The sequence below is a fragment of the Pleurodeles waltl genome, chromosome 3_2, assembly GCF_031143425.1.
Source record: "Pleurodeles waltl isolate 20211129_DDA chromosome 3_2, aPleWal1.hap1.20221129, whole genome shotgun sequence".
NCBI classification, from domain to species: Eukaryota; Metazoa; Chordata; class Amphibia; order Caudata; family Salamandridae; genus Pleurodeles; species Pleurodeles waltl.
Window position 1 is genome coordinate 25,312,482 of NC_090441.1, and position 25,777 is coordinate 25,338,258.

At 43.6% G+C, this 25,777-nt stretch overlaps 1 protein-coding gene across 8 annotated transcripts in view; it reads right to left on the minus strand.

The window, feature by feature from the left end:
• The window catches only part of NF1 (neurofibromin 1), a 1,379,374-nt gene that overhangs the window by 979,390 nt on the left and 374,207 nt on the right, over nt 1-25,777 (minus strand). For all 8 annotated transcript variants that reach the window (XM_069226659.1, XM_069226655.1, XM_069226657.1 and 5 more), the window contains exons 14-16: nt 18,063-18,167; nt 15,390-15,469; nt 3,295-3,412 (exon numbers count right to left, since the gene is read on the minus strand). In XM_069226659.1, the coding sequence (XP_069082760.1) occupies nt 3,295-3,412; nt 15,390-15,469; nt 18,063-18,167 (303 nt within the window). The remainder of the gene's footprint in view (nt 1-3,294; nt 3,413-15,389; nt 15,470-18,062; nt 18,168-25,777) is intronic.

The window sequence follows — 25,777 nt, forward strand, 5'->3', positions numbered from 1 at the left end:
GGGATCAACAGTGTGCCCAGAGCAAATCAGGGTCCACACTGAAGCTACATTAGTCTTCGAGGGTGGGGTGGACCTAGCCACACTAGCTGCCTGGCCGCCTAACATGCAAAAATACAGGCAGCAGCTCTTTATTAATGGGACTAGAGTAGAAGCCGTGAGGGATACAGGTGACAGTGTCACAATGGTGACAGACAAACTGGTTTCCCCAGGACAATACCTGACTGGACAAACTTATCCAGTCACCAACACTGACAATCAGACTAAAGGACATCCCATGGCTATGGTAACTTTAGTTTGGGGAGAGGTCAATGGCCTGAAACAGGTGGTAGTCTCCTCTGCAATACCAGTAGACTGTCTGCTTGGAAATGATCTGGAGTCCTCAGCATGGGCTGAGGTAGAACTCAAAACCCATGCAGCCATGCTGGGTATCCCTGAACTGGTGTGTGTCAAGACAAGGGCACAGTGCAAGGCTCAGGGTGAAAAAGAGGTGTTGGAGTCTGGAATAATGGCCCAACCCTCCAAGAGAAGAGGAAAGAAGACTGGGGAACCAGCTTCAGCACAGAAAAAGAAAAAGAACCTCTCTTCTCAGGAAGAAGTTCTATCCCCTGAGGGAACTGAGCCTATGGAGTTGGAACCTTATCAGGTTGAGCTCTTGGGCCCAGGGGGCCCACAAGGGAACAACTGTGCAAGGGGCAAGAAACATGTCCATCTCTTGAAGACCTTAGGCAGCAAGCTGCTGGCGAAACAAAAGGAAATGTCAGTGGAACCCACAGGGTCTATTGGGAAGATGGACTCCTTTACACTGAGGCAAGAGATCCAAATCCTGGAGCCACTAGGAGAGTGGTAGTGCCTCAGGAGTTTAGGGAGTTCATTCTAACCTTAGCCCATGACTTTCCACTTGCTGGGCATTTGGGACAAACCAAGACATGGGAGAGGTTAGTCAACCATTTCTATTGACCCAATATGTCCCAGAAACTAAAGGAGTTTTGTGCCACCTGTCAAGCCAGTGGTAAGACAGGTGGCCACCCAAAGGCCCCCCTCATTCCACTTCCAGTGGTGGGGGTCCCCTTTGAAAGAGTGGGAGTGGATATAGTGGGTCCACTTGAACCTCCCACAGCCTCAGGCAATCAGTATACCCACAGCCTCAGGCAATCAGTATATCCACAGCCTCAGGGAATCAGTATATCCTAGTAGTAGTGGATCATGCTACTAGGTACCCTGAAGCAATTCCCCTTAGGTCCACTACTGCCACTGCAGTAGCCAAAGCACTCATTGGTATTTTTACCAGAGTGGGATTTCCTAAGGAGGTGGTTTCTGACAGAGGTATCAACTTCATGTCAGCTTACCTAAAACACATGTGGAATGAGTGCGGGTGAGTTACAAATTCACCACACCATACCATCCACAAACCAATGGTCTTGTTGAGAGATTCAACAAGACATTGAAGGGCATGATCATGGGGTTCCCTGAAAAGCTCAAAAGGAGATAGGATGTCCTCTTGCCATGCCTGCTTTTTGCCTACAGAGAGGTGCCCCAGAAGGGAGTAGGGTTTTCCCCCTTTGAAGTTCTGTTTGGCCATCCTGTTAGGGGACCACTAGCTCTTGTGAAAGAAGGCTGGGAGAGACCTCTTCATGAGCCTAAGCAAGATATAGTGGACTATGTACTAGGACTACGTTCAAGGATGGCAGAGTACATGAAAAAGGCATGCAAAAACCTTGAGGCCAGCCAACAACTCCAGAAGATGTGGTATGACCAAATGGCTGCTATGGTCGAGTTTCAGCCAGGGCAGAAAGTCTGGGGTCTGGAGCCTGTGGCTCCCAGGGCACTTCAGGACAGATAGAGTGGCCCTTACCCAGTGCTAGAAAGAAAGAGTCAGGTCACCTACTTGGTAGACCTAGGCACTAGCATGACCCCCAAAAGGGTGATCCATGTGAACCGCCTCAAACTCTTTCATGACAGGGCAGATGTAAACATGTTAATGGTTACAGATGAGGACCAGGAAACAGAGTGAACCTCTCCCTGATCTCCTCTCCTCTGACCCTAAAGATGGCTCAGTAGATGGAGTGGTCTACTCAGACACCCTCTCTGGCCAACAGCAGGCTGACTGAAGGCAAGTCCTCCAACAGTTTGCTGAGCTCTTTTCCCTAACCCCTGGTCAGACCCACCTGTGTACCCATGATGTGGACACAGGGGACAGCATGCCTGTCAAAAACACAAATTTTAGACAGTCTGATCAAGTTAAGGAAAGCATCAAAGTGGAAGTCCACAAGATGCTGGAATTGGGAGTGATTGAGCACTCTGACAGCCCCTGGGCTAGCCCAGTGGTCCTAATCCCCAAACCTCACACAAAAGATGACAAGTGAGAGATGAGGTTCTGTGTGGACTACAGAGGGCTTAATTCTGTCACCAAGACAGATGCCCATCCCATTCCAAGAGCAGATGAGTTGATTGATAAATTGGGTGCTGACAAACACTTAAGTACCTTTGACTTGACAGCAGGGTACTGGCAAATAAGAATGGCACCAGTCACATATTGCCTTCCTTTTGCTGACCATAGTGCTAATATCTGCTTTTTCACATGTTATGCAGTAATATATGCATTTAAAATATTAACAATGTCCTTTTAAATAAAAGTGTGAATGTATTGCTTGTTTGCATTCTTCTGGGAATAGGTGTTGCATCAACTCACTAAAATAAAATGTATTCCTGACAGTCACTGACGAGATTTGAAAGTGGCCAAATACCCAGATAGGAGCTACAGCCTGACAATTTCTTGTGCTAAAGCTGGTAAGCTGGTACCAACCTGTGCTTGACTGTGGTCCAGGGAGAACAGACCAGGCTTGACTACAAGGAGGCGGTAAAAAGAAAAAGAATATATGCACATATTGGAGATATCAATTGATCATTTTGTTTTACGGAATTTATTGGAGTTGAAGTCATAATTACTGATGCTACATTGATTCTTTTTAATGGTTGCTCTTAAAATAAACGGAACACCGAAATGCCTAATGGTTCAGGTCCTGAGATAAATATTCAGCCACCAGTTTTAGAAATTTGAAAGAATGCCGAGTGGAAGAAATGCAAAGTTTTGGTTAACAGGTTATATAAATTAAAAGAGACATATAGCTTTTACCATTTCTTGATTAGAAAAAATAAAATGCATACCAAAGCTAACATCCACATACCTATTTGCCATTAAAAAGGTTTAACGTTATGCTAAGTATCAAATATATTACAAACAGGATATTACAGTAACAAGGTTTAAACATTTTAAGGTAAAATTATGGCACTCACCTTATTTTTTTGTAAAAATTTGTTCCTGCAGATTAGAATTTCTCGTAGCCACTTGAGAATTTCTGTGCTGTTTTGATGTGTGACTACTTTATTACAAATGTAAAAAAGCATATGTGAACTGCACAAAAAATTGAAAAAAAAATAAATCAGTATTTTTTAGGTTTTCACTCAGATTTGTTTAAAAATGTAATTATAATTACTTGGAGTGGCATTGCCAGGTACATCAACATCCTGGCATAACAAATTATTAATCATTAAAAAACAATGATTTTGCTGGAAGATACTATACCGAGCAGGTTAGAACTTTTAGAAGTACCTTATTTCTAAAAGACCATTAGACTCATAGGACCAAACAACCTTTTATGATGGGTTTAAAAGAAATCTTTACCAATGCATATTAGAGGCACTTCAAAACAACAATGGTGCGTAATACAAGTTTAACCTGACTGAGATAGATATCTGTGACCACGTACAAAGGGCTAACTCAAACATTTTTTTTAAAAAACACACACTTTGTAGTCAACTAACCAAAAGAGAAACGTCACTGAATACGAAAAAAGCCACTGTCTCCATTTAAGAACCTCGGTACATATAAAAGGGAGAGGTCCCAATTATGTTTCAAACCCTTCCTTTACAGAATTAGCAGCCATGTTACATAAATTAAGATCCCCAGTTCCCATGAAGAACTGGGACAACAGAATTACCCCAAGTTTCTAAGATCGTTTATTCAGCCCTTAGGACATGCAAACACTGAAAACACCTTGCCCTTTATCTCTTGTCACTACTGCCACAGAGTTTGTGTAATTTAAGTAGATGATCGCTTGCAGAAAAGGTATGGACGGCTTCAAGACTTATTCAAGATGAAAACCCATCCATGGAAATTACACTTCATTCAAGTGAAACAATTTCAACTTATTTTAGTCTTTGGATTAGTGCAGTCCCAGTTCACGATCCAAGTGTCTCTTGTGTGGGATATTTTCGCTATTATTTGGTGGAATGGCTCTAGCTTTTTTGATGGTTTGGAGGGGTGTGTGCTTTTTATGTTGCAAGATATGGCCCAACCTGGACTAGTTGTAGATTTTCTGTCTTTTAAATTTTGTTTTAAGGCTGCATGACGCAATCTTCATTCAAATCTTTGTGTGATTCACATATGTTTTTCACATGTAGAAAAGGGGATGGGGTCATAGCATTGAGGGAGGAGAAAAAATCTATATTTCTGACATAGCATAAAGCACAAGAGTAACTGCTCTCTAGCTCTCTCTCCCTCTGACATAGCACAAAGCACTTTGACATACTGCTCTCTCCTTCTACCACCATTTGAGCCAACATTTGGCTGTAATGAAATCAAAAGAGGGATTGATTGTTTGAATGATTCACTGCCACGAGCACTGCTATAGGTGTTATCCTGCACAATGATTGTTTGATTTACCACTATTATGGTGGCCACCCATATGCAAAACACGATCCTGCTTCTTAAAGATTGACAGTTCAGCCAAACCACTAAACCACATCTCGAGGAATACAAGCAATGGAATGAAACTGGCATCAGTTAATTATCACTGAAAAGCATTTCCATTAATCAAGCTTTGATTTCTCAGTGAAGTGAGAATTTTAGGGTACAGGTATTCCCAGGTGTGGGTCCTACTGCACTGTTTCACTACTATTCGAGCAGCATCTCAACAATTAAGCTAAATGAGGCTAAAACTGACCTGGATTCACTTTACAGGTTATATGGCTCTGCAAGCAAACCTCTATAAGTAACTGTCCCTTTGAGGATTGGTTCCAAAGTTAATTTGTAAATGGTTCTTTTCTATAGGTCAAAGCATAATAAGCAGAAAACAAATGAATGTTCACAGAGTGATTACAAATGGTTAAGATAATTTCAAGCATTTTCGCTCATCAGTGTGCATTTTCAGCCTTTAATTTTAGGCTAATAAAATTCCTTCTAATATCAGATTATGCAGGCTTCTACCGAAGCCCTTCTACGAAGTACCACTGTTATAAAACAAACATGATACATTGTTAGTAAGAGTAAGCAACAGTTTAGGAATGTCCTTGACTTTTAATCTTCTTTAAAACCTTCTTAAATCACAACAGTGTGTCTTCCAAAGTCAGACAACACGTGTTTCTTCATAGTAAGACCGTTTCAAGGCTATTGGCCTTCCACAAAGTATCCCTGTTGTCATCGAATGTGGACATTGTGTGTATACACAACATAGAACAAAGTACAAAACACAAATAATATTTCCCTAAAAGATCCTAGCGTGCTTAGTCCGTCCTTTGGGTGATGTTAGATGGCACCCAGGAAGTTCCTGTGCATGACTTGCATCTTCAGATTCTTTTATCTTCTTTCTCCTCGGTTTCCTTTTATTATCTTCTTTTTTTCGTTTCTCCGACCTGTTTGCTTCTTATCCCATTTCTTGGGGAGGTGGGAGGGTCGCATGTAAATCCAGAAAACTCTTCAAGCTGCAAAACTACTTCTACAAGTAAGAAACAATTTAGTTTTACAGCACGAATTCTTTTCTGGATTCACATGCTGTGCATTAGATTACACAAAGGTATCCCCTCCTTTGGGCTGCCTGTTGTGAAATGTGGATGAGTTGGCAAATTGGCGACACAGTACTTTCTGCCCTACTTGTGCTTCTTTGTTCATTTGGATGTCCACAGAGTTTTGTTTTGCTAAGGTGTGTGGGGTTGCCCAGGTTGCTGTGGCACAGATCTCCTCGATCGGTAAGTTTGGCAGGTAGGCCAGGGTGGCACCTTTCTTTCTGGTTAAGTGAGCTCTGGGCTTGATAATTCGCTGCTTCCCCACTTTTTCGTAGCAGATTTGGATGGTGTTGACAATGCATCTGGCGATAGTTGCTTTGGATACTGGCGAGCCCTTGTTCGCTTTGGCAAATGACACGAAAAGCTGGTTTCTTTTGCTAAAAGCTTTTGTCTCCTTAAGTAGCACATTAGGGAACTCCGGACATCTAGAGTGTGGCGAGCTCTCTCTGCTTGTGTCTTTGGCTCCTGGAAAAATGCCGCAGTAGTATGCTCTGAATAACATAGAACTGTGTTACTACCGTCGGTAAAAACTGGATTAGTTCTGTAAACCACTTTGTCCTTGTGTAATTGTAAGTACGGTTCTTGTACCATTAGCGCTTGTACTTCGCTGACTCTGCAAAGTGATGTGATTGCTAATAGAAAGGCCGTTTTTAGAGAGATTGTCTTTAGATCTCATTTGTGCATAGGTTAAAACAGCTCTGTCCTCAGTTGTGTTAACACTGTGCTTACGTTCCATAATGGTGTTGGTCTTAGTGATGCTACTCTCTTTGCTCCTTCTAGGAATCTCAACTACTGTGGCTGTAAAGAGGCTGGCTCCGGATGTGCCCCTAGTGTATGCCACTATTGCTGCTAGTTGTACATTTAACAAAGCATCAATGAGGCCACTGTCTAGCAAGTGGGTGAGGCATATTATTACTGTGTTTAGATGTGTTCTGGAGTCCATCTTATTGTTAGCTGTACACCAGTGGATGTATCTTCTCCATTTTAGAGTGAAGAATTTCCATGTGCTTGGTCTCCTTGCTTTCCCTAGGATTTCCATTGTCCTTGGGGGAATTAGTAGGTGTCCAAACTCTAAGTATTCAGGAGCCAAGCTGCTAGGTTGAGCAGAGCTGGCTCTGGGCAGTAGACTTGTCCGTGCTGTATGGTTAGTACATCCTTCACTGGTTTCAGTGGGATTATTTGTCCCCTGGACATCTCCAGTTGATCGGAGTACCTGGCCTGTCTTGCCCATTGTGGGGCTAAGAGGATGATTTTGCTCCCCATGTCGCTGGCTTTCTCCAGCACCCTGTGGATTAGGGTAGTCGGAGGAAAGGCGTATGCAAATTTCCCTGACCAGTTCATTGACCGGGCATTCCCTTCTGACCGGGGGAGTGGAAACCTGGAGGCGAAGTGTTGGCATTTCACATTTGCTGCTGTTGTGAACAATTCTATAATTGGTGTGCCCCAGTTCTTTAAGATTCCTTGGATGACTTACTGCTTTACCTCCCACTCGTGTGAGTTGTTATCCTTCCTGCTTAGTCTGTCTGCCTCTGAGTTGAGTTCTCCTGGTAGGTGAACTGCTTGTAGGGATATTTGGTGGTGTATTACCCAGTGCCAGATGTCGTGGGCAAGCTTTAACAGGATGAAGGATTTCGTCCCCCCTGGTTTGTTTAGGTAGAACATGGTGGTTGTGTTGTCTGTTTGTATCAGAACTGTTTTTCCTCTCAAGTGCTTCATGAAAGCCTTTAAAGCTAGGAAGACTGTCTCCAGTTCCAAATAGCTGATGTGTTTCACTACATCGGATTCGTTCCACAGGCCCCATACCCTCAGTGTGATGCGTCTGTGGTTATGGTCACAGTTGGAGCTGGTGTTTTGAAGGTCCTCTCTTTGCTCATGTTTGTTGTGTTCCACCACTGTATCTCCTTTTGTACCCTTGCTGTGATAACCACTAGATCCTCCCAGCGGCTCGTGAACATTTGCTGCAGATCCATTCTAGGATAGGCAACATGTGTAATCTTGCATGGGGAATCAATGGTATGCATGATGCCATCATGCCCAAGAGTCTCATGACCGTCCTCACAGTCAGAGAGACATCCTTCTGGTAGAGGCGACTGAATTTTGATGGCTTCTATTCTTTTCTGTGCTGGGTATGCCCTTGCCCGTCTGGAGTTCAGTGTGGCTCCTAGGAATAGTTTCACTTGCTCTGGGTAAGGTGAAGATTTCTTCAGGTTTATGGTAAATCCTAGGAGTTGTAATGCCTGTATAACTGTACGTCCTCCTTTTACATCTCCTTGATTCTGCCTTTATTAGCCAGTCATCCAGGTATGGTTATACGTGGATCTTTTGCCTTCTTAAGTGTGCTGCTACTGCAGATAGAACTTTGGTAAACACTCTTGGTGTGGATTTTATGCAGAAGGGCAGCACTGTGAAATGGTCGTGTTTCTTGCCTAAGATGAACCGTAGGTATTTCTTGTGGCCCTTGTTCATGGGAATGTGTAGGTAGGTGTCCTTAAGGTCTAAGGTAGCCATGTAATCTGAATTCTGTAGTAGTGGGATTACCTCATGTAAGTTTGTCATTTTGAAGCACTTTGTTCGTTTGAATTTGTTTATAAACCTGAGATCTAGTATTGGCCTCAAAGTTAGGTCTTGTTTTGGCACCAGGAAAGAAGGTGAATAGTTTCCTGTTCCCCTCTCTTCAGTCTGGATGAGTTCTATGGCTCTTTTTAAGAGCTGTTCTCGTATCTCTGTTTTGAGCTGTTTTAGTTCTATTCCCTTGGAAGGCCCTGCCCTTGATGGTCTCTGCTGGGGGTAGTTTGTTCAATTCTATGCAGTATCTCTGACGGATATTGTTTAGGATCCATTTGTGTGTGGTGAAGTTCCTCAAAGCCTGGAGGAACCCTTTGATTCTACTCCCCCCGGTGTTAAGTGTTGGGGGTCCTTGGTTTTGCAGTCACTTGCTTGAAGGTCCCCCCACCCCTGGGAGTTTGCCCCTCCATCTTGCCATTCCCAGAAAGGGCTATCTTGCTGGATGCTGCCACTGTTGATAAGGCTGTGGTTGTGTGGCCTAAAAGGAAGATCCCTGGCTGCTGCCCCTGCTGTTGCCCTGCATGGAATGGCTTTCTGTCTGTGGGTCTTCTACTGTGTGTGCCCCTTTTATGTGTGCCTCTGAACTGTAAGGTGCCCATAGCTCTTGCAGTCTCATTGTCCTTTTTCATTTGCTGTAGGATGTTATCCACAGCTTGTCCGAATAGGGTTTCACCTGTGAAATGGATGTTTGCTATGGATACCTGTAAGGAAATGCCTCATTGGCATGGTTATCCCCTGGCGTTTTACCTTTGCTAATGCCAAGTTATGATTGAAAGTGTGCTGGGACCCTGCTAACCAGGCCCCAGCACCAGTGTTGTTTTCCTAAACTATACCTTTGCTTCCACAATTGGCACAGCCCATGCACACAGATAAGTGCCTTGTAAATGGTACCCCTGGTACCAAGGGCCCTGATGCCAGGGAAGGTCTCTAAGGGATGCAGCATGTCATGCCACCCTGGGGACCCTCACTCAGCACATGCACACTGCCTCATAGCTTGTGTGTGCTGGTGGGGAGAAAATGACTAAGTCGGCATGGCACTCCCCTCAGAGTCCCATGCCAACCTCACACTGCCTGTGGCATAGTTAAGTCACCCCTCTAGCAGGCCTAACAGCCCTAAGGCAGGGTGCACTATACCACAGGTGAGGGCATATGTGCATGGGCACTATGTCCCTACAGTGTCTAAGCAAAACCTTAGACATTGTAAGTGCAGGGTAGCCATAAGAGTATATGGTCTGGGAGTCTGTCAAAAACAAACTCCACAGCTCCATAATGGCTACACTGAAATCTGGGAAGTTTGGTATCAAACCTCTCAGCACAATAAATGCACACTGATGGCAGTGTGGAATTTATTGTAACATGCACCCAGAGGGCATCTTAGAGATGCCCCCTGAATACCAATCCAACTTCTAGTGTTAGGCTGAGCAGTTTCTGCCACACCCAGATGAGTTGCTGGCCACATGGGGAGAGTGCCTTTGTCAGTCTGTGGCCAGGAACAAAGCCTGTACTGGGTGAAGGTGCTTCACACCTCCCCCTGCAGGAACTGTAACACCTGACGGTGAGCCTCAAAGGCTCACCTGCTTTGTTACAGCGCCACAGGGCATCCCAGCTAGTGGAGATGTCCGCCCCTTCGGCCACTGCCCCGACTTTTGGCGGCAAGGCTGGTGGAGATAATTAGGAAAACGAGTAGTCACTCACTAGTGAGGACAGCCCCTAAGGTGCCCTGAGCTGAGGTGACCCCTGCCTTTAGAAATCCTCCATCTTAGTTTTGGAGGATTCCCCCAATAGGATTAGGGATGTGCCCCCCTCCCCTCAGGGAGGAGGTACAAAGAGGGTGTAGCCACCCTCCAGGACAGTAGCCATTGGCTACTGCCCTCCCAGACCCAAACACACCCCTACATTTAGTATTTAGGGACACCCCAGAACCCAGGAAATCAGATTCCTGCAACCTGAAGCAAGAAGAAGGACTGCTGACCTACAAGCCCTGCAGAGACGACGGAAGACTACAACTGCTTTGGCCCCCGCCCTACCGGCCTGTCTCCTGACTCGAAAACCTGCAACCAGCGACGCATCCAACAGGGACCAGCAACATCTGAAGCCTCAGAGGACTGCCCTGAATCCCAGGACCAAGAAACTCTTGTGAGCAGCCTGAGACGACCCCCCTGGACCACCACAGCGACGCCTGCAAAGAGAATTCAGAGGCTCCCCTGACCGCAACTGCCTGTAACAAGGGACCCGAAGCCTGGACCAAGCAATGCACCCGCAGCACCCAGGACCAGAAGGAACCGAACTTCAGTGCAGGAGTGACCCCCCAGGTGACCCTCTGCCTAGCCCAGGTGGTGGCTGGCCTGAGAAGCCACCCTGTGCCCTGCCTGCACCGCTAGAGTGACCCCTGGGTCCCTCCATTGTTTCCTATACAAAACCAGACACCTGCTTTTCACTCTACACCCAGCCGCCCCTGCGGGTGTGTTTTGTGTGCCTACTTGTGTCCCCCCCAGTGCTCTACAAAACTCCCCTGGTCTGCCTTCCGAGGACACGGGTACTTAGCTGCTAGCAGACTGGAACCAGAGCACCCCTGTTCTCCATAGGCACCTATGTGTTTTGGGCACCTCTTTGACCTCTGCACCTGAACGGCCCTGAGCTGCTGGTGTGGTAACTTTGGGGTTGCCTTGAATCCCCAACGGTGGGCTGCCTATGCCCAGGAACTGAGACTTGTAAGTGTTTTACTTACCTGACAAACTAACCATTACTTACTTCCCCCAGGAACTGTTGATTTTTGCACTGTCTCTACTTTTAAAATAGCTTACTGACATTTTAACAAAAACTGTATGTGTTATTGCTCTAATTCAAAGTTCCTAACTTACCTGTGTGGAGTACCTTGCATTTTATGTATTCACTTCACATCTTGAACTTGTGGTTCTAAAAATAAATTAAGAAAATATATTTTTCTATATAAAAACTATTGTCCTGGAATTAAGTCTTTGAGTGCGTGTTCCTCATTTATTGTCTGTGTGTGTACAACAAATGCTTAACACTACCCTTTGATAATTCTACTGCTCGACCACACTACCACAAAATAGAGCATTAGAATTATCTAATTTTGCCACTATCTTACCTCTAAGGGGAACCCTTGGACTCTGTGCACACTATCCCTCACTTTGAGATAGTATATACAGAGCCAACTTCCTACAATACCTGTAATTCTGGCTTGAATCCTGATATCCTGAGCTTAAGTTGGTGCAAGTGCACATCTGTCTGCTGGCTGTATCTGCAGCATTCAGCGCAGACTTTAGACATATTTGCAATGCCTTTTCCCTCTTGGATGACTGCCTTGGCCTTCTTTTTGTAATCCTCTGGCAGGTGATGTAAGAAGTCCTCTATTTCCTGCCACTGCTGGTGCCCGTAGTGGTTCATGAGAGCGTTGGAATTGGCTATCCTCCATTGTATGGCAGCTTCCCTTCCCTCTCCATTTTACTTCGCACTAGGTCCAGCCTTGTACACTCCTCCTCAGATGGTGGACCCATGGAGGTGGGAATGTTTCTTTTCCTCGCAGTGGTCACAATGATCGAGTCTGGCATTCCCTGCTTCCCTAAAAGCCTCCTTGCCTTGATCAAGGATGCTGGACAGCATGGGCAAACAGAGATTTCCTTTTTGGGGTGGTAGTAGTGTTTCTAGGAGGAAGCATGATCCTTCCTTTTCTTCTTCCTCTAGCTGTACCCCTTAAGTGTCTGCAGCCCTTCCTACCAGGCTGTTGTACAAGGCTATGTCATACGGCGGGGATGGTCTCGTTAGGTAATTGTCTATGCCCTCCTCAGATGAGTCGGCATCGAGATCCTGCCATGTGCCTTCGAGATGGCTGGATTTGTCAAAGCTTTCAATGTACTCAACGTCGTCGCCCCCCCCTCGAAGAATTCCTCTTGTTCTTCATTGTGTGGTTCTGGGGTTGCTGGTGCCTCCAGGGCCATTTCCTCCTAATCTGCAGTATGAGTAGCCGGGGGCTTTGCCAAGATGCAAAACGTTAAGAAATCATCAAATTCCTTCTTCCTCTGGATGAGGGCGACCATCTCTACCTTGAGTTTTCTCTTTTTTTCCGTTTCAAGGTCCTGTCCCCGTAGCTCTGCTTCGTCTGACGCCAAAGCCTTCCGCTTTGGGGTTGAGGGTTCTCACACCTTCAGCCCCCTGGCTTTATTCCTTGCTCCAGCACGCTCAGAGTCTTTTGTTGACTCTTGCAACAGCACCTTCTGGCCTTGGGTATCCCTTTGTCGGGACCCTCTTGGCTCCTTATACCTTTGCTGACCTTTGGTTACTGTTGATTTTGGGGCCAAGGCTGCATGTGTTGTCTTTCCAGGGGGCTTAGGGTCTGAACCTTTCGACCTTACCTTCTACCTTTCAGCGTCCTTCGACCCCTTCTTCTGCAGATGGATCTTCTCTGCTTGAGTCTTGTGTATTTCGACGTCTGAGTCTGCCCCTCTCGCCGTTTCGGCCTCCTCCATGTCGTCGCTCAAAAGATCTAGGTGTAGCAGTGATTCCTGTTTTTGGGGTATGGTGTGGTGTTTTAGTCTTTACCTGTGTCATGCCTGTAAAGTCTTTGGTACTAATTCCGAGCAGGCCTCCCAAACTTTGTCTGTGTGGTCCTTGGGTATGCAGAGGTTGCAGACTTCTTTGGGATCCCTTTCCACAAACTTGTTGTGGCATTTCGAGCAAAACTTAAAAGGGGTATTTTCCATGGCCCTTACTTGCCTAATCTGCCTTCACTCTGAGGGTGGTGGATCCGATCTCCTCATTCAACTGTTCTGAGTAGTTTTATGGCTTCTTTGTTGTATCCCCCGGCGGCACATGCTCAGTTCCCCGGCGGCTTCCCTCGTGTGGTGAGCGGCGAGGTTTCCCTTCTTGTTGTCTATTTTGATGTTCTTTGTTGAAGAAAAAAACTTTTAAACACTTTATTTAAAAAAATAAAATAAAATAAAAAATATTCGGAGCTCCTCTGTCGTGCTTCCAGACCCAATGGCGGAAAAAATAATCTGAAGATGAAAGACACGCCCAGGAACTTCTGGGGCACCGACTGACATCACACGAAGGACTAACACCAAATGGTGGTTGACGACGACAACGAAAAAAAAAAAATAATAAAAAAAAAAAAAGACTACAACAGAAGACAGCTTTTCGGACCCAACCACTAGATGGCGGAACAATGCACAGCATGTGAATCCAGAAAAGGATTCATGTTGCAAAACTGCTATTGCTTTTGTCACCCTTAATTGGTAAGGAAAAGTGGATGGAAGCCAACTTTCTGAGTTAGACTACATTTGAAAGAAGCAAGAAGTATAGGGTGCAATCAAAGCATAGACTTATTCTCTCAAAATTCAGTTTAAAAATTATCACCAAAAACTAACGATCCACAATACTATTTTAACACTACGTCACACAGTTTCAGAGCCAAGGCATCAAACACAACATCAAACCACACATACTATCTCCTGGTAGTATCCACACATCTCTAAGCAATATTGTTTTGTGAATGTGTCCAGGGGTCCTTTGTAGCTCCCTTGCAAATTTCTGTAAAATTGATATTTCATAAGGAATCTATTACTGTGACCTTGTGTTGAACGTGGATGTGCAGTAGGATGAAAGTTACAAAAGGGTGGTGCACAACAAACCTGAACACAAATGACAATCCAATGAGTAATTTCAGACTTGAAAATTCTCTGTGTGAGTGTGAAAAAGCAACAAACAGTTGCTTCATAGACAGGAAATGTTAATAGAAACCTTCACCTAAAATCAGGTTAATTGTGGGTTATTTTACCCAACACTACATTCATTGGAATACTGGTGCCTAAACGCAGACCAAATGGTATGATAAAAAATTAAAACAACCCTGCAGTATAACAAATGCCTTCAGATCTATCTGGTTGAAACCTGACCCGGTGATAAGCAAATAGAAGCTCCAGAAAGATTAACACATCTACTCTATCAAGAAACTCAACCATCTTCCTAAATGAAAACACTTTCATATAGCCATTCTCAGCAACAACTACTGAGGTCAACCACTCCTGTGGTCTTCACAGGTTCGATGATCCTGCCACTGAACTCTTCAGATACAGCTTTCATGCCATAGGTGGTGCTCCCCTCTACTCACATATATATGCAAGCACTCCCATACACACACACATACACTAAACTGAAGAGATTACACAGCATTAGCCTTTCTAAGCAAATGAAAGGACACATTTAGTTTTCTTCAACCAATTCAAACATTTACTGAAGTGTGACTACACTTCATCATTTGAAACTGAGGGGTAGCATGCATTTTGAGACTGTTAGGGGATGAACAATGTAGCACTGAATTTCTTTACATTGGTGTCTGCTTGAATTGTCATGCTGTCCACGGTAATTAAGTAGCAGAATTGAGTCAGCCTCAGTAAAGTTCCAGTAATATCCCTTGGAGAATAAGAACCTTTTTCTAAGAAAACTCAAATCTCTCAAAGAGGTTATTGATGCATGGTCACTTCTACTCATCAGTCAGACTTTTAAGTATGAATTTGAGATCCCTTTATAGGCAAGTGTTTCCTGGCATGAAGACTACATCTTTATCTGAATCCTACATTCTTATACTATGATCTCAATATAAAGTAAGCAGTTGGTCCCACTCCACAACAATTATGACTAACATTTAGAGCAACTGTAAACATGGGCCAAGCTACCCAACAAGGATAATGAAACTACAAAATTGTCCCAGGGGATCAAAAGATAAAGTAAAATGATTGTGAATAATGATTGGATGTATTTAAGAAAACAGTGCACACAATCAAAATATTAAGACAATGTACCACTAAAAATATAAATATTAAATCATCTTACATATTAAAAAAAAAAAAAAAAAACGTTTCAGGTGCCATTTTCATATAGCTTGAATACTAAACCTGGTACCTCTGTGCATTCCACTCACTAACTCGCAGACATTTCTTTATGCATTTTGGTGTCCCTACCTGATTTCCCAAAAGGTTTCAATGGGTGCATCTGGGTTCCATAAATCAATGTTCTCTGGCTGATGAAGAACTAGCAAAGCCTAAAGACAAATATAATTTAACAATAAGCAGTCACTTTAGGAAGGTAATTATTTTAACAGTTCTCAGGCAGAAAATGATGATGAGGTAAACCATGATAGGAAGAAAAGACAAAAAATCATGCATGTTAATGATGAAAGAACATGCAAAACTATAATATTTGACATCTAATACGTAACACTATGATGCTGCATTATAATTAGGTTACCCAAAACCTGTAGACCAACTGAGATGGGCAGAAAGAGCTTATTCATTTAAGAAGTGGCAAGCTGTTACCCTTACAGGGAACGTGTTGGTTATCAATTTGGAATTGTAAGGAGCATCTGAGAAACTAAGACACTTTAAATTGCTCTTTACTGAGATTTTTCACTTGGTCATGTATTGGCAAATAGCATACAGGTATAGCCTAGCCCTCTCCTGTGCACTGAGCAATGCTTCACACTTCCTGCCAAATGTCCATGTGCAACACACTGCCACGTCATATGTAAAAATGCTGCCAGATCTTCGCAACATCTGGAGTATCTGTGGAAAGAAGTATCGAAAACAAATGCCATCTCAGAGTCAGGTACATGGCGTGCACCTCATTAAACAACAATAACTTAAGATGTGTGTTTTATGAGACTTTAGGTATGAAGCGAAAAACAAATCTTTGTCCGAGAGTTCGGTCTGGCGGTCTTGGCTCCATTGAAGCTTAAGGCCTGTCCAAGGCAGGGCCTGACCTTGCTGGAGTGTGCGTTATCCATTTATAACCCGATAGTGTTTAGGGCTCCATGTTAGCAGTGGGTGCAGCACCTTATTTGCCTCTGTTTCAGGATCTAGGTCTCCTCAAATTTAGCCTGCTCCTCTGCGGTGGGCCACGTGCATCAAGAATTGCCTGAAGATATGACATAGGAATCATGCAGTTCTGAACGCCCTGGGAAGGCGTTGAGTATGCCACACTTTCAATCGTGGCCACGGCAGATTCATTGCATGGAAGGAGGGGAATGTCTCGTACCCCTCCACATGCACGCTGCAATCTGACTCCCTGCATGGGTTACACAAAAGCCAACCCTGCCGGAGAAACGGTGTGCAGGGCAGAGCCAGCTGCTTGCAGAGCAGCCTAGCTCCCAACCAGGGGTTCGGCCCGCTACATGCAGAAGAAGATCTGTAAGGTTGGCTCCAAGTGGTCCATCCCGCTTCAGCAGGTCCCTTTTGGGCCAAGGGTGCATACAGGCACTCTACTGGCACAGGGAAAGAAGAGAGGGCTCTGAGGTCATCAAGCTTGCACCACCTAGGGTGCCTCTCTACAGCTGACAGGAACGCCCACCACCGTGTAGGAATCCATTCTTTGCACGGGTGGCCCAGTGGAGCTAATTCAAACTGTGAGCACAATCTTGTCCCGCACCAGCTACGCTCCCAACCGTTACGACAAGTACTGCTACAGCTACAAGGACAACACAAACTAGGCTCTATGGTACACCATCTGCCTTCTACGCCTTTTATTTCACTTGTCATATTTACTGTAAACCATGAAAGTGCTCTGTATGTTTTTGGCTAGAAGGATAGTTGGCACACCACAAAAGCAGCCTCCAAAATCTCATTTGAAAATACAGACTTAAGAAATTTTACCCTCAAGTCTTTAGATGAGCAGGATATTAAATCTGCTTGTTGTACTCTGAAAGGAACCTCATTGAAGCCCCTGCTTCAAAGTCTGTGGCTTAAAGTCGACTGTATTAGATATTGCAGATTTGTGAGTTTAGATCCTTCACATTAATGGACAACAGTGTCTTATGCTGTTCTTTCATACTGGTAACAGCATGTGTTACAATAGCTCATTATTGCATTGGTCTCTGCAGCTGAAAGCCTGTTGTCTACCCGTTATAACAAACCATTTGGAAGGGTGTAACTTCCAAATTTCTACAATACTAAAAGCATTAGACCTACCACTTAGGTATGCTAGTAGTTTCTGGTTTTAATAAATCCAACGTGAAGGATAGATTATTCCACTGAATATGACTAATGTTTCAAAACACATTAACATGACCAATTATACATATGCAGACTCACTTTGTGCACAACATCTCCATGGCAAAAGCAACAATTGTGTTAGCATTTTGACTCACATCAAACAGGGGCATGGGCTCTAGCACCAAGTAAGCCATTCCCACTTGACTACATTGGAAATTGCAGCAAACAAGTAAGTCTTTTAGGATTGTTTCACAAATAGTGAAAAAGGTTAAAAGCAAGTCTCCACTGCATAGTAGATGCAAAACAAATTGAAGCATTAAACTAAAACTCAAAATAAAAAGATCTGGGGCCCAATGAGAGTACATTGAAGTATGTCTTGTGCGTAAGACTGAACACTAGGATGGTTGGTAGGTGGTATAGTGCTGAGTGCACCCGATTAGGGTTCTCACTGTAAGCCATCAACTGTACACAACATTTTAGTGTGTGCCTTCAATCGATGCAAATGTATGATACTGTTAAGCCCCAGGGTCTACAGCCTCGGTCTTTCTTTAGTTCTGGACAGGACTCCTGTGCATACACAATGGATATTTATGCCAATTATATCTCAATTAATAAATATTTATTTTGAAAAGGCAACATGGTACATACCTCCATTGCTTCTTCTGCTATTTCTGGCATATTTGACTGAGGAACTAGTTGCATTAATCCTGTGATTAACTCAGTAGTGCTATCAGAGCCCGCCTTTCCTGGATTCTGTAAGATTAATATTATAAGAGTCATAAGGTCAAGCCTAATCTTCATATGGTTAAATGCATGGGAGATTCACACAATACAGACAATAAAAGTGCTCTAGATAAAAAGGAAAATTAAGCTCTTCTTGAATAATTCCTGGGGTGCAATAAAAAAAAATGTTTGCTTGCACAATAAACATAATATTATTTAAGAGGCAACTAATAGGATAATGGTAGAACAGATCTCCCTGGTCTGCTACATAAATTAATACAATATTTTAGTACATCTAGCATCTCTAAAAGGGTCCTAAGCACAACAGGCAGACTGCTTAAAGATAAAATCCAAAATACAATTAGCCTATCTATCAAGTCAAACAAATCTATAACTAAAATAAATGCTTATGGGGTAGTGTTGCTCTAAGTGACCAGCCTTGGCTCTCTGAGAATGTGAACATATGGGAATTTCATTTAATAAGAATAACTAAATATTATCCAAAAGCTTCCAAATTTTAAATAAAATAGAAAGCATATGCATAAGAAGAAATGTATTTTTTCTACAGGTAATGTCAAACCAAAATTTAAATATAACTAACAATTAGTCTTCTCTTCACGGAAGAACAAAACACTATTACTGAAAGTAATGAGTTGCATAAATCTGATTAGAGCACATTTTAGTTAATAAAAAAACAATGGTATTTTTCATGAGTGTAGAAACCCTCGTTAACACTTTGTATACTAAGGAAAGCAAAATTAAAATTATATAGATTTCTTGTTTGCAATTTTTTGCTCTGGATTGCAAGAAAAAAGTAAATTCAAGGTTTAATGAACTGCTGTGCTGTTAGATCAAGCATGAATGAGGATATTTACCTAAAGTATAATGGTCTAAAACTTGTGGATCCATACTAAATAAACTTTGATTCCTTTGGTAATTGTTTTTATTTTTATATTTATTTCTACTGTGCAACTATCACCCGAATTACCTCGGCAAAAGGACAAAGGCGCAAAAGCATAAAAGGGAGTGTATGGGAAGACACATTTTACCTGAAGATTACAGTTTTTCATTGTTCATGAAACAATGAGCGCAAGGTGATCTGGCAGAGCACCAGTGACAACTTTTTCCATAGGGTGATGCCTAAAACTGTAAAAGATCTACCGCCAGATCTCATACAGCAATAACGAGGGTTCAGGAGAAGAACCCTAAGGTTGTAATGAGCAATTAGTAAGACAACAGTTTATGAACTGTTTCACAGAAGGCTGGGTAAGTCAAGTAGAGTCTTCAACTGGATCCTCTTCTTGACGCAAAGCAAGTAAATGGTACACTGTGTCTCAGAGACATTGTCAAGTTTCCAAAGGTCAGCTGCCAGCCACACCACCATACACAGCATTACCATAATTCAGGCAGAAGATTATGGTAGAAATGATCAGTAAGGGACAGCTGATACAAGACCGGAATGGGAGAATCTTCTTAGAGGCCATTAGCAGGCCAAAGATTGATTTCAAAATTAAAGGAGAGATGTTGATCAATACAGAAACCACAGTTGACCCGCTGGTCAACGTCATCCACACACACAAAATCAATATTCTATCCTATGCCGACGACACGCAACTCATACTCATCTTCTCAGACAAGGGCCCGCACGCAAGGAATAAGTTCACCGTCTGCATGACTGAAATTGCCAACTAGATGAAGTCCTACCGTCTCAAGCTCATCACCGACCTAACAGAAGTAATAATCTTCAGCAAGAACACCTTGTCAAGTGACTCAACCTTGGAACCACACCCACCTCCAAACACTCACACCAAGGACCTCGGGATCATCACGGAGAACAAACTGGATCTGACCCATAACTCAATATTCTCATTGCATCCTGCTTCCACCCCGTGAAGTTAATGAGCAAGATCTTCAAATGGTTCCCAAGGAACACCAGAAAAACTCACACCCTCGTCACCAGCAAACTGGACTAGAAGACCAATCTATGCAGGAATCCCCAACTCAGCAAAAGTCTAGAACTTGTCCATAACTAGGGAGCCCGACTCATCCAAATGTACATCACACCACACCTTCTGCCAGACTCTTACTCGCACACATCCCACGAATACACACAAAAACGATTAGGACATACATTTCCCCAAAACAAAATAACGTGGAACAACCTCCCACCTCACATCAGCACCTCCTCATCTTGAGTACTACAGGAGGCTGAGGTCCTGGCTCTTCAAATAACCCCACCCTAGGATTAGTTAGGCAAAACATCTGCTAAGTGCGAGTATACCACCACAAGAGACAGTGTACTCTACAAATGCACATAATGTTTTTTCATTTTCATGGCCATAGACTGAAAGTTGCCCAAGGAGGCTGGCCAGGGAGACTTAGTCCAAACTAACAAGTTGCCCTAATAATCAGAATCTATTATCCCATACATAACCTTGGGGAAATTCCCACCATCCAATCTTGAACAGCTAGCACACAGTCTAGCAAGTAAAAGAGTCAGGGGTCAAGTTGTTAAAGTTAAGGCGGATTTTGGTGGTGTCAGCCTACAACAGCATCGGAAGTTTGAAACTCTGAATCACCACTCCCAATGATTGGACTTCAATCTTAAACTAAATAGGAAAGTGTGGAGTTTTGGGGAGACTCTGCAGGTCACTAGCAAGTCTTGGAAATGAAAGGGGGGGGGGGGGGGCAATTAGACAGATTGACTGCAACTGGAAAGTAAAAACATAAACCAATCCAGCGCTGTTTCAGAAAAGTCCACCCAGTTATGGAAGTTGACAAGTCTGCAGATAGGTCAAGCAGCAAGAGGCAAGTAAGGGAGCACAGGTCATAAGAGTTATGGAAGGAGTTAATAGCTACTAGCCAGGCAGTGTCTGTGCAGAGTGCAGCAGCATATAGTAGAGTGAAGTAGTGCAGAGTAGAGTGCCATAGAATGCAATAGAGTGCAGTGGCATAGAGTGGTGCAAAGTAGCGTGCAGTGGTGTAGCATGCAGTGGCAGAGTGCAGTGGTACAGAGTAGAGCAGCATAGAGTTCAGTAGTGAGAGTGCAATGGTGTAGGATAGAGTGGCATAGAGACCAGTGGCAAAGGGTGCAGTGTAGAGTGATGTAGACTCGAGTGATATAAAGTGCAGTGGCACAGAGTAGAATGTCAGAGTTTAGTGGAGTAGGATGAAATGGTGCAGCATAGAGTGCAATGGTGTGGAGTGATGTACAGCGCAGTGGTGTGGAGTGATGTAGAGCACAGAGGTGTGGAATAACAGAGTGGAGTGCCAAAGAGTACAGTGGCAACGAGTGCAGTGGTGCAGAGTAAATTAGAGTGGCATAGAGTGGAGTGGTTCAGAGTAGAGCGTATTGGCGTACAGTGTACTGGCACAGAGTGCACTGTTGCGGTGTGGAGTGTGGTTGAGTGCATGGTGCGTTAGTGCACTGCCTTTACAGACAACATATTGTCAACTGAAATGACCATTAAGTTTGCACAAACAAACAGATCTACTATTAAAACTATACAGTGCAAACGACGACAATGTGTGGAAATGGCATCACCTAGTGTATTGCTTTGTTGTGATCGTATTAAAATATTTGTTTCCACCAAACTTTAAAATTACCAAAAAATATGCTTCATTTGTGTTTTCGTAATTCTGATACACTTTGAAATATTTGCACAGTTCATTTACAGACAATTAAATTTGGTTGTGCGCTAGGAAAAAAGCCACAACCCCTGCAAGAGTATCACTTTAGCATCAGAGAAAGAAAAGTAAACACTAAGTTCCCTCGGTAGACAGAGCCTGACACTTGACTTCAGTCTTTGAACGCAGAGCACATCTGAAAAGATAAGAAAAAAATGTACAGGCCTGTTTACAGAAAGCGAGTACTGGGAAGGACACAGTAAATAAGGTTTTCTCTACACCAGCATCTAACTCAAACCGGACAGCTTACAACAAATAAAGCCAGCAAATAGAAAGTCAGAAAGTATGAGGTACAACCTCACAAATCCAATGGTAACCAATAGGGGAGAATGCATTGCTTGGCAAGCTATCAGAATGTCCACAAGAAATCTTTTCAAATTCAGACAGATGTGACCTAATCACAGCTCCTGCCTGATTCATGAGTCACAGGGCTTGCACACATAGGTACTGTGACAATGCATTGTTGTTTAATCTATAAAACTACTTGGTGGGTGAAAAATACCTAGCAGACAAATACTCACACATTTAGCACGTACACAAATACTGACACCAACAGCGTCAAGCTATAAAATTTGGTTCTGGCTGTGAAAATATAATTTCAGGCAGTACATTCCTTAGTTGCCGGAAAGTTCTTTCCTATGAACAGAATTAATTATAGTAAAATATTTGCAGTCTTTTGTAATTTCACCCCTGGAATTAATCTTGAACAAAAAACCTCACTGAAAGCAATATTTTCTTCTTCTGTAAGGGAAAGTATTTACTTCGAAAAATGTCCCTGATGCCAGTTCTGTAGTATAAGTTACAGTATTTAAAACATATTTAGCAAAATCTAATCACAAACAAAGTTCTAATCATTTAGTTATTTTTTAGGGTACTTGACAAAAAAAGTCTTAAAGCACCAAATGAGATTGCTAACAGATACAGTGGAAAACATGACTATTTACATTTAAGTCAATAAAAAAGGTCCTGTAGTAGGAACAAAATCTTTCTGAATGAGTGTTTCAAAATCAAAGTATAAGCAACAGCAATAAAAAACAGGATTAAAAAAAAAGTATAATCTACAAAGTAGCAATACAAACACAGAAAAATTTGTGAAGCCTCTGAGAACTTAAGCTAAGTTGAATGGGAGTACCTGAACTTCGCAAATCTCATGGACATCGAAAAACCATATAAGTGGTGTGGGTACATGACCGGGTTGTGGTAGAATGTAATTGTCTGATCTAGTACCTATCTGGAAATGACAAATTCTGTGGTAATAAGATCAATATACTGTTGACATTCTCGATACCAGGGGGCACTGACATTTTTCATTTGAGAAGATAGTATGTACAGCACTCTACACAAACATCTCCTTCCGCATTTACTTGCTTACACTCCTATGTTGGGGGGCTGGGAGCTCATTATGGGACTAGTCAGTTAACGTGTTCTCATATTCTTACTGACACACTTTTTACAGTTGCATCGGTTGTGTCCAGTATACAATCATTCTCACATTTGTAACTGTTAGAAGTAGAACAGAGATAACAAAAATGTCAGATCACATTTTCTGTTGTACCTCTAGCTTCAGTCGAGTAGCTTAGCCATTACCCTCTGCAAAGATAGCTATAATGAAGAACTGACCAAATTTAGCGTGTTGCATCTATTCTCGGTGTTGAAATGTGATCAGAAGCCTGACTAGCAGTCCTGGAGGAGGCAACTTTTTGATAATCAAACTGCTTCCTCTATTATTCTGCAGATGAATTAAAAGCGGATGGAGTGATGGTGACTGGGGAGATCGTTGGAGTTGATGATGAAAACTTTTAGCACAAGCTTATCTTTTCTGTTCTGAGTTCAGCTATAAAAATACTTTTAGAGAAGAATACATTTACTAAGTTCAGGATGTGAGTAGGGTATTGCTTGAGAGATTTCACAAGTAAGGAGTGCAAACTATTGACTTCGTAGATAGTGACCCTGGGAGAGTTGATGTCAATGCCTGTCACTGTGCTAAAGGAGCATGAAGGCTTTCCATTTGTGGCTGGTTTGAAGGGGGATTACAGACAATGCAGATGTTGTGAATGTGACTTCACAGATTTTTCTGGTGATTCGTTTGACGACATTGCACTTCTTGATTGAGAATGGTTCTTGAGTGGCCATTAGAAAATTGAAATGCAGAGTCTGACTGCCTTGGACAACTTTCCCGCTAATGGAAACATTCCTGATGGTGATTTTTCAAGATAATCAATCAATCAAGCATTTGTAAAGCGTGCTACTGCCCCCGAGAGGGCCTCAAGGCGCTGATGGGGCGGGGGAGGAGGAAAGGATTGCCACTGCTCGAATATCCAAGTTTTGAGGCGTTTCCTGAAGGTCAGGAGGTCCTGGGTCTGTCGTAGGTGGACGGGGAGGGAGTGCCAGGTCTTGGCGGCGAGGTGAGAAAAGGATCTGCCGCCAGCTGTAGTTTGGTGGATGCAAGGGATGGTGGCGAGGGTGGTGGAGCTGAGTTGGCGGATTGGAGTGTGGAAGGTGAGTCGCTCGTTGAGGTAGGCAGGGCCCACATTGTGGAGAGCTTTGTGGGCATGGATGAGGAGTTTGAAGGTGATCCTCAGTGACGGGAAGCCAGTGTAGGTCTCTGTGGTGGGCTAAGATGTGGTTGCGGTGTGGGATGTTGAGGATGAGGTGTGCGAAGGCGTTCTGTATACGCAGTTTCTTCTGGAGCTTAGCCGTGGTCCGTGCGTAGCGCGCGTTGCCGTAGTCCAGTCTGCTGCTGACAAGGGCGTGGGTGACCGTCCTTCTGGTTTCGGTGGGGATCCATCTGAAGATCTTGTGAAGCATGCAGAGGGTGTTGAAGCAGGAAGATGAGACGGCGTTGACTTGCTGGGTCATGGTGAGCGATGAGTCTAGGATGAAACCTAGATTGCGCGCGTGGGTGGTGGGTGTTGGTGCGGTTCCTAGAGTGGCTGACCACCAGGAGTCATCCCATGTGGAGCAGTTAGAGCCGAGGATGAGGATCTCGGTTTTGTACGAGTTAAGTTTGAGGCAGCTCTTCTCCATCCAGTTTGCGATGGCATGCAGTCCATTGTGGAGGTTGGTTTTGCCGGTGGCGGGGTCCTTGGTGAGTGAGAGGATCAGGTGGGTGTCGTCGGCATAGGAGACTATGCTGAGTTTGTGGGATCGGACGATGTTGGCGAGCGGTGCCATGTAGATGTTAAAAAGGGTTGGGCTGAGAGAGGATCCTTGGGGAACTCCGCAGATGGTCTTGGTGGCTTCAGACAGGATAATGGTTTTGGCTTAAGTGATGAGGAGTCAGCGTGGAGAACAGAGTGAGTTGAATGAGGTCATTAGTGATTTTAGTCTGTTCTTTACTTGTCTTGGCTTGATCTGTTGGAAAGACTATGCTCTTGTGAGTTTGGTGGATCTAGTTTTCAGTGATGCACAGAACACTGCATGCTTTTTCAAGGCATGTGGTGTATATGGAAAGAAGTAAGCTGTCGATGGGTGGAGGATACTGGAGAGCTCAAATTCTTCCTGTAGATAGTCAACAGGAAGAACTTTCAGGAAGAAACGTATTTCTTCTCATTTAGGATGGCCATGATCTGTTGGTGTATGGCAAGGAAGTTGGTTTAATCCAGGGTTGTTGGGTTGCATTGCACTGATGGAGAGATCATTATGGTGAGATTGGGGTCTTACCAGTGCAGTTGGTTGGTTTAGCTATATGTTGATTATTGTCCAAATTGTTAATAAAGGTTTCAAGAGAATAATTCAGTTTATTGTTGCTGCAGTCACTGTGGAGGTCACAGTCGCCAAAGAAAGTGCAGTTGCTGTGTGAAATGGAGACAGTGTTAGTGAGGGTTGGGATTTCCGTGATGAGGTTCTTGTGCGGTGCAGGGGATAACACTGGAGGTTGCTGCGTGGGGCAACTAGCAGAGACCTGGCAGGTATGGACTTATGTTACTGGATCACTTAGGGAGTGAGGATAG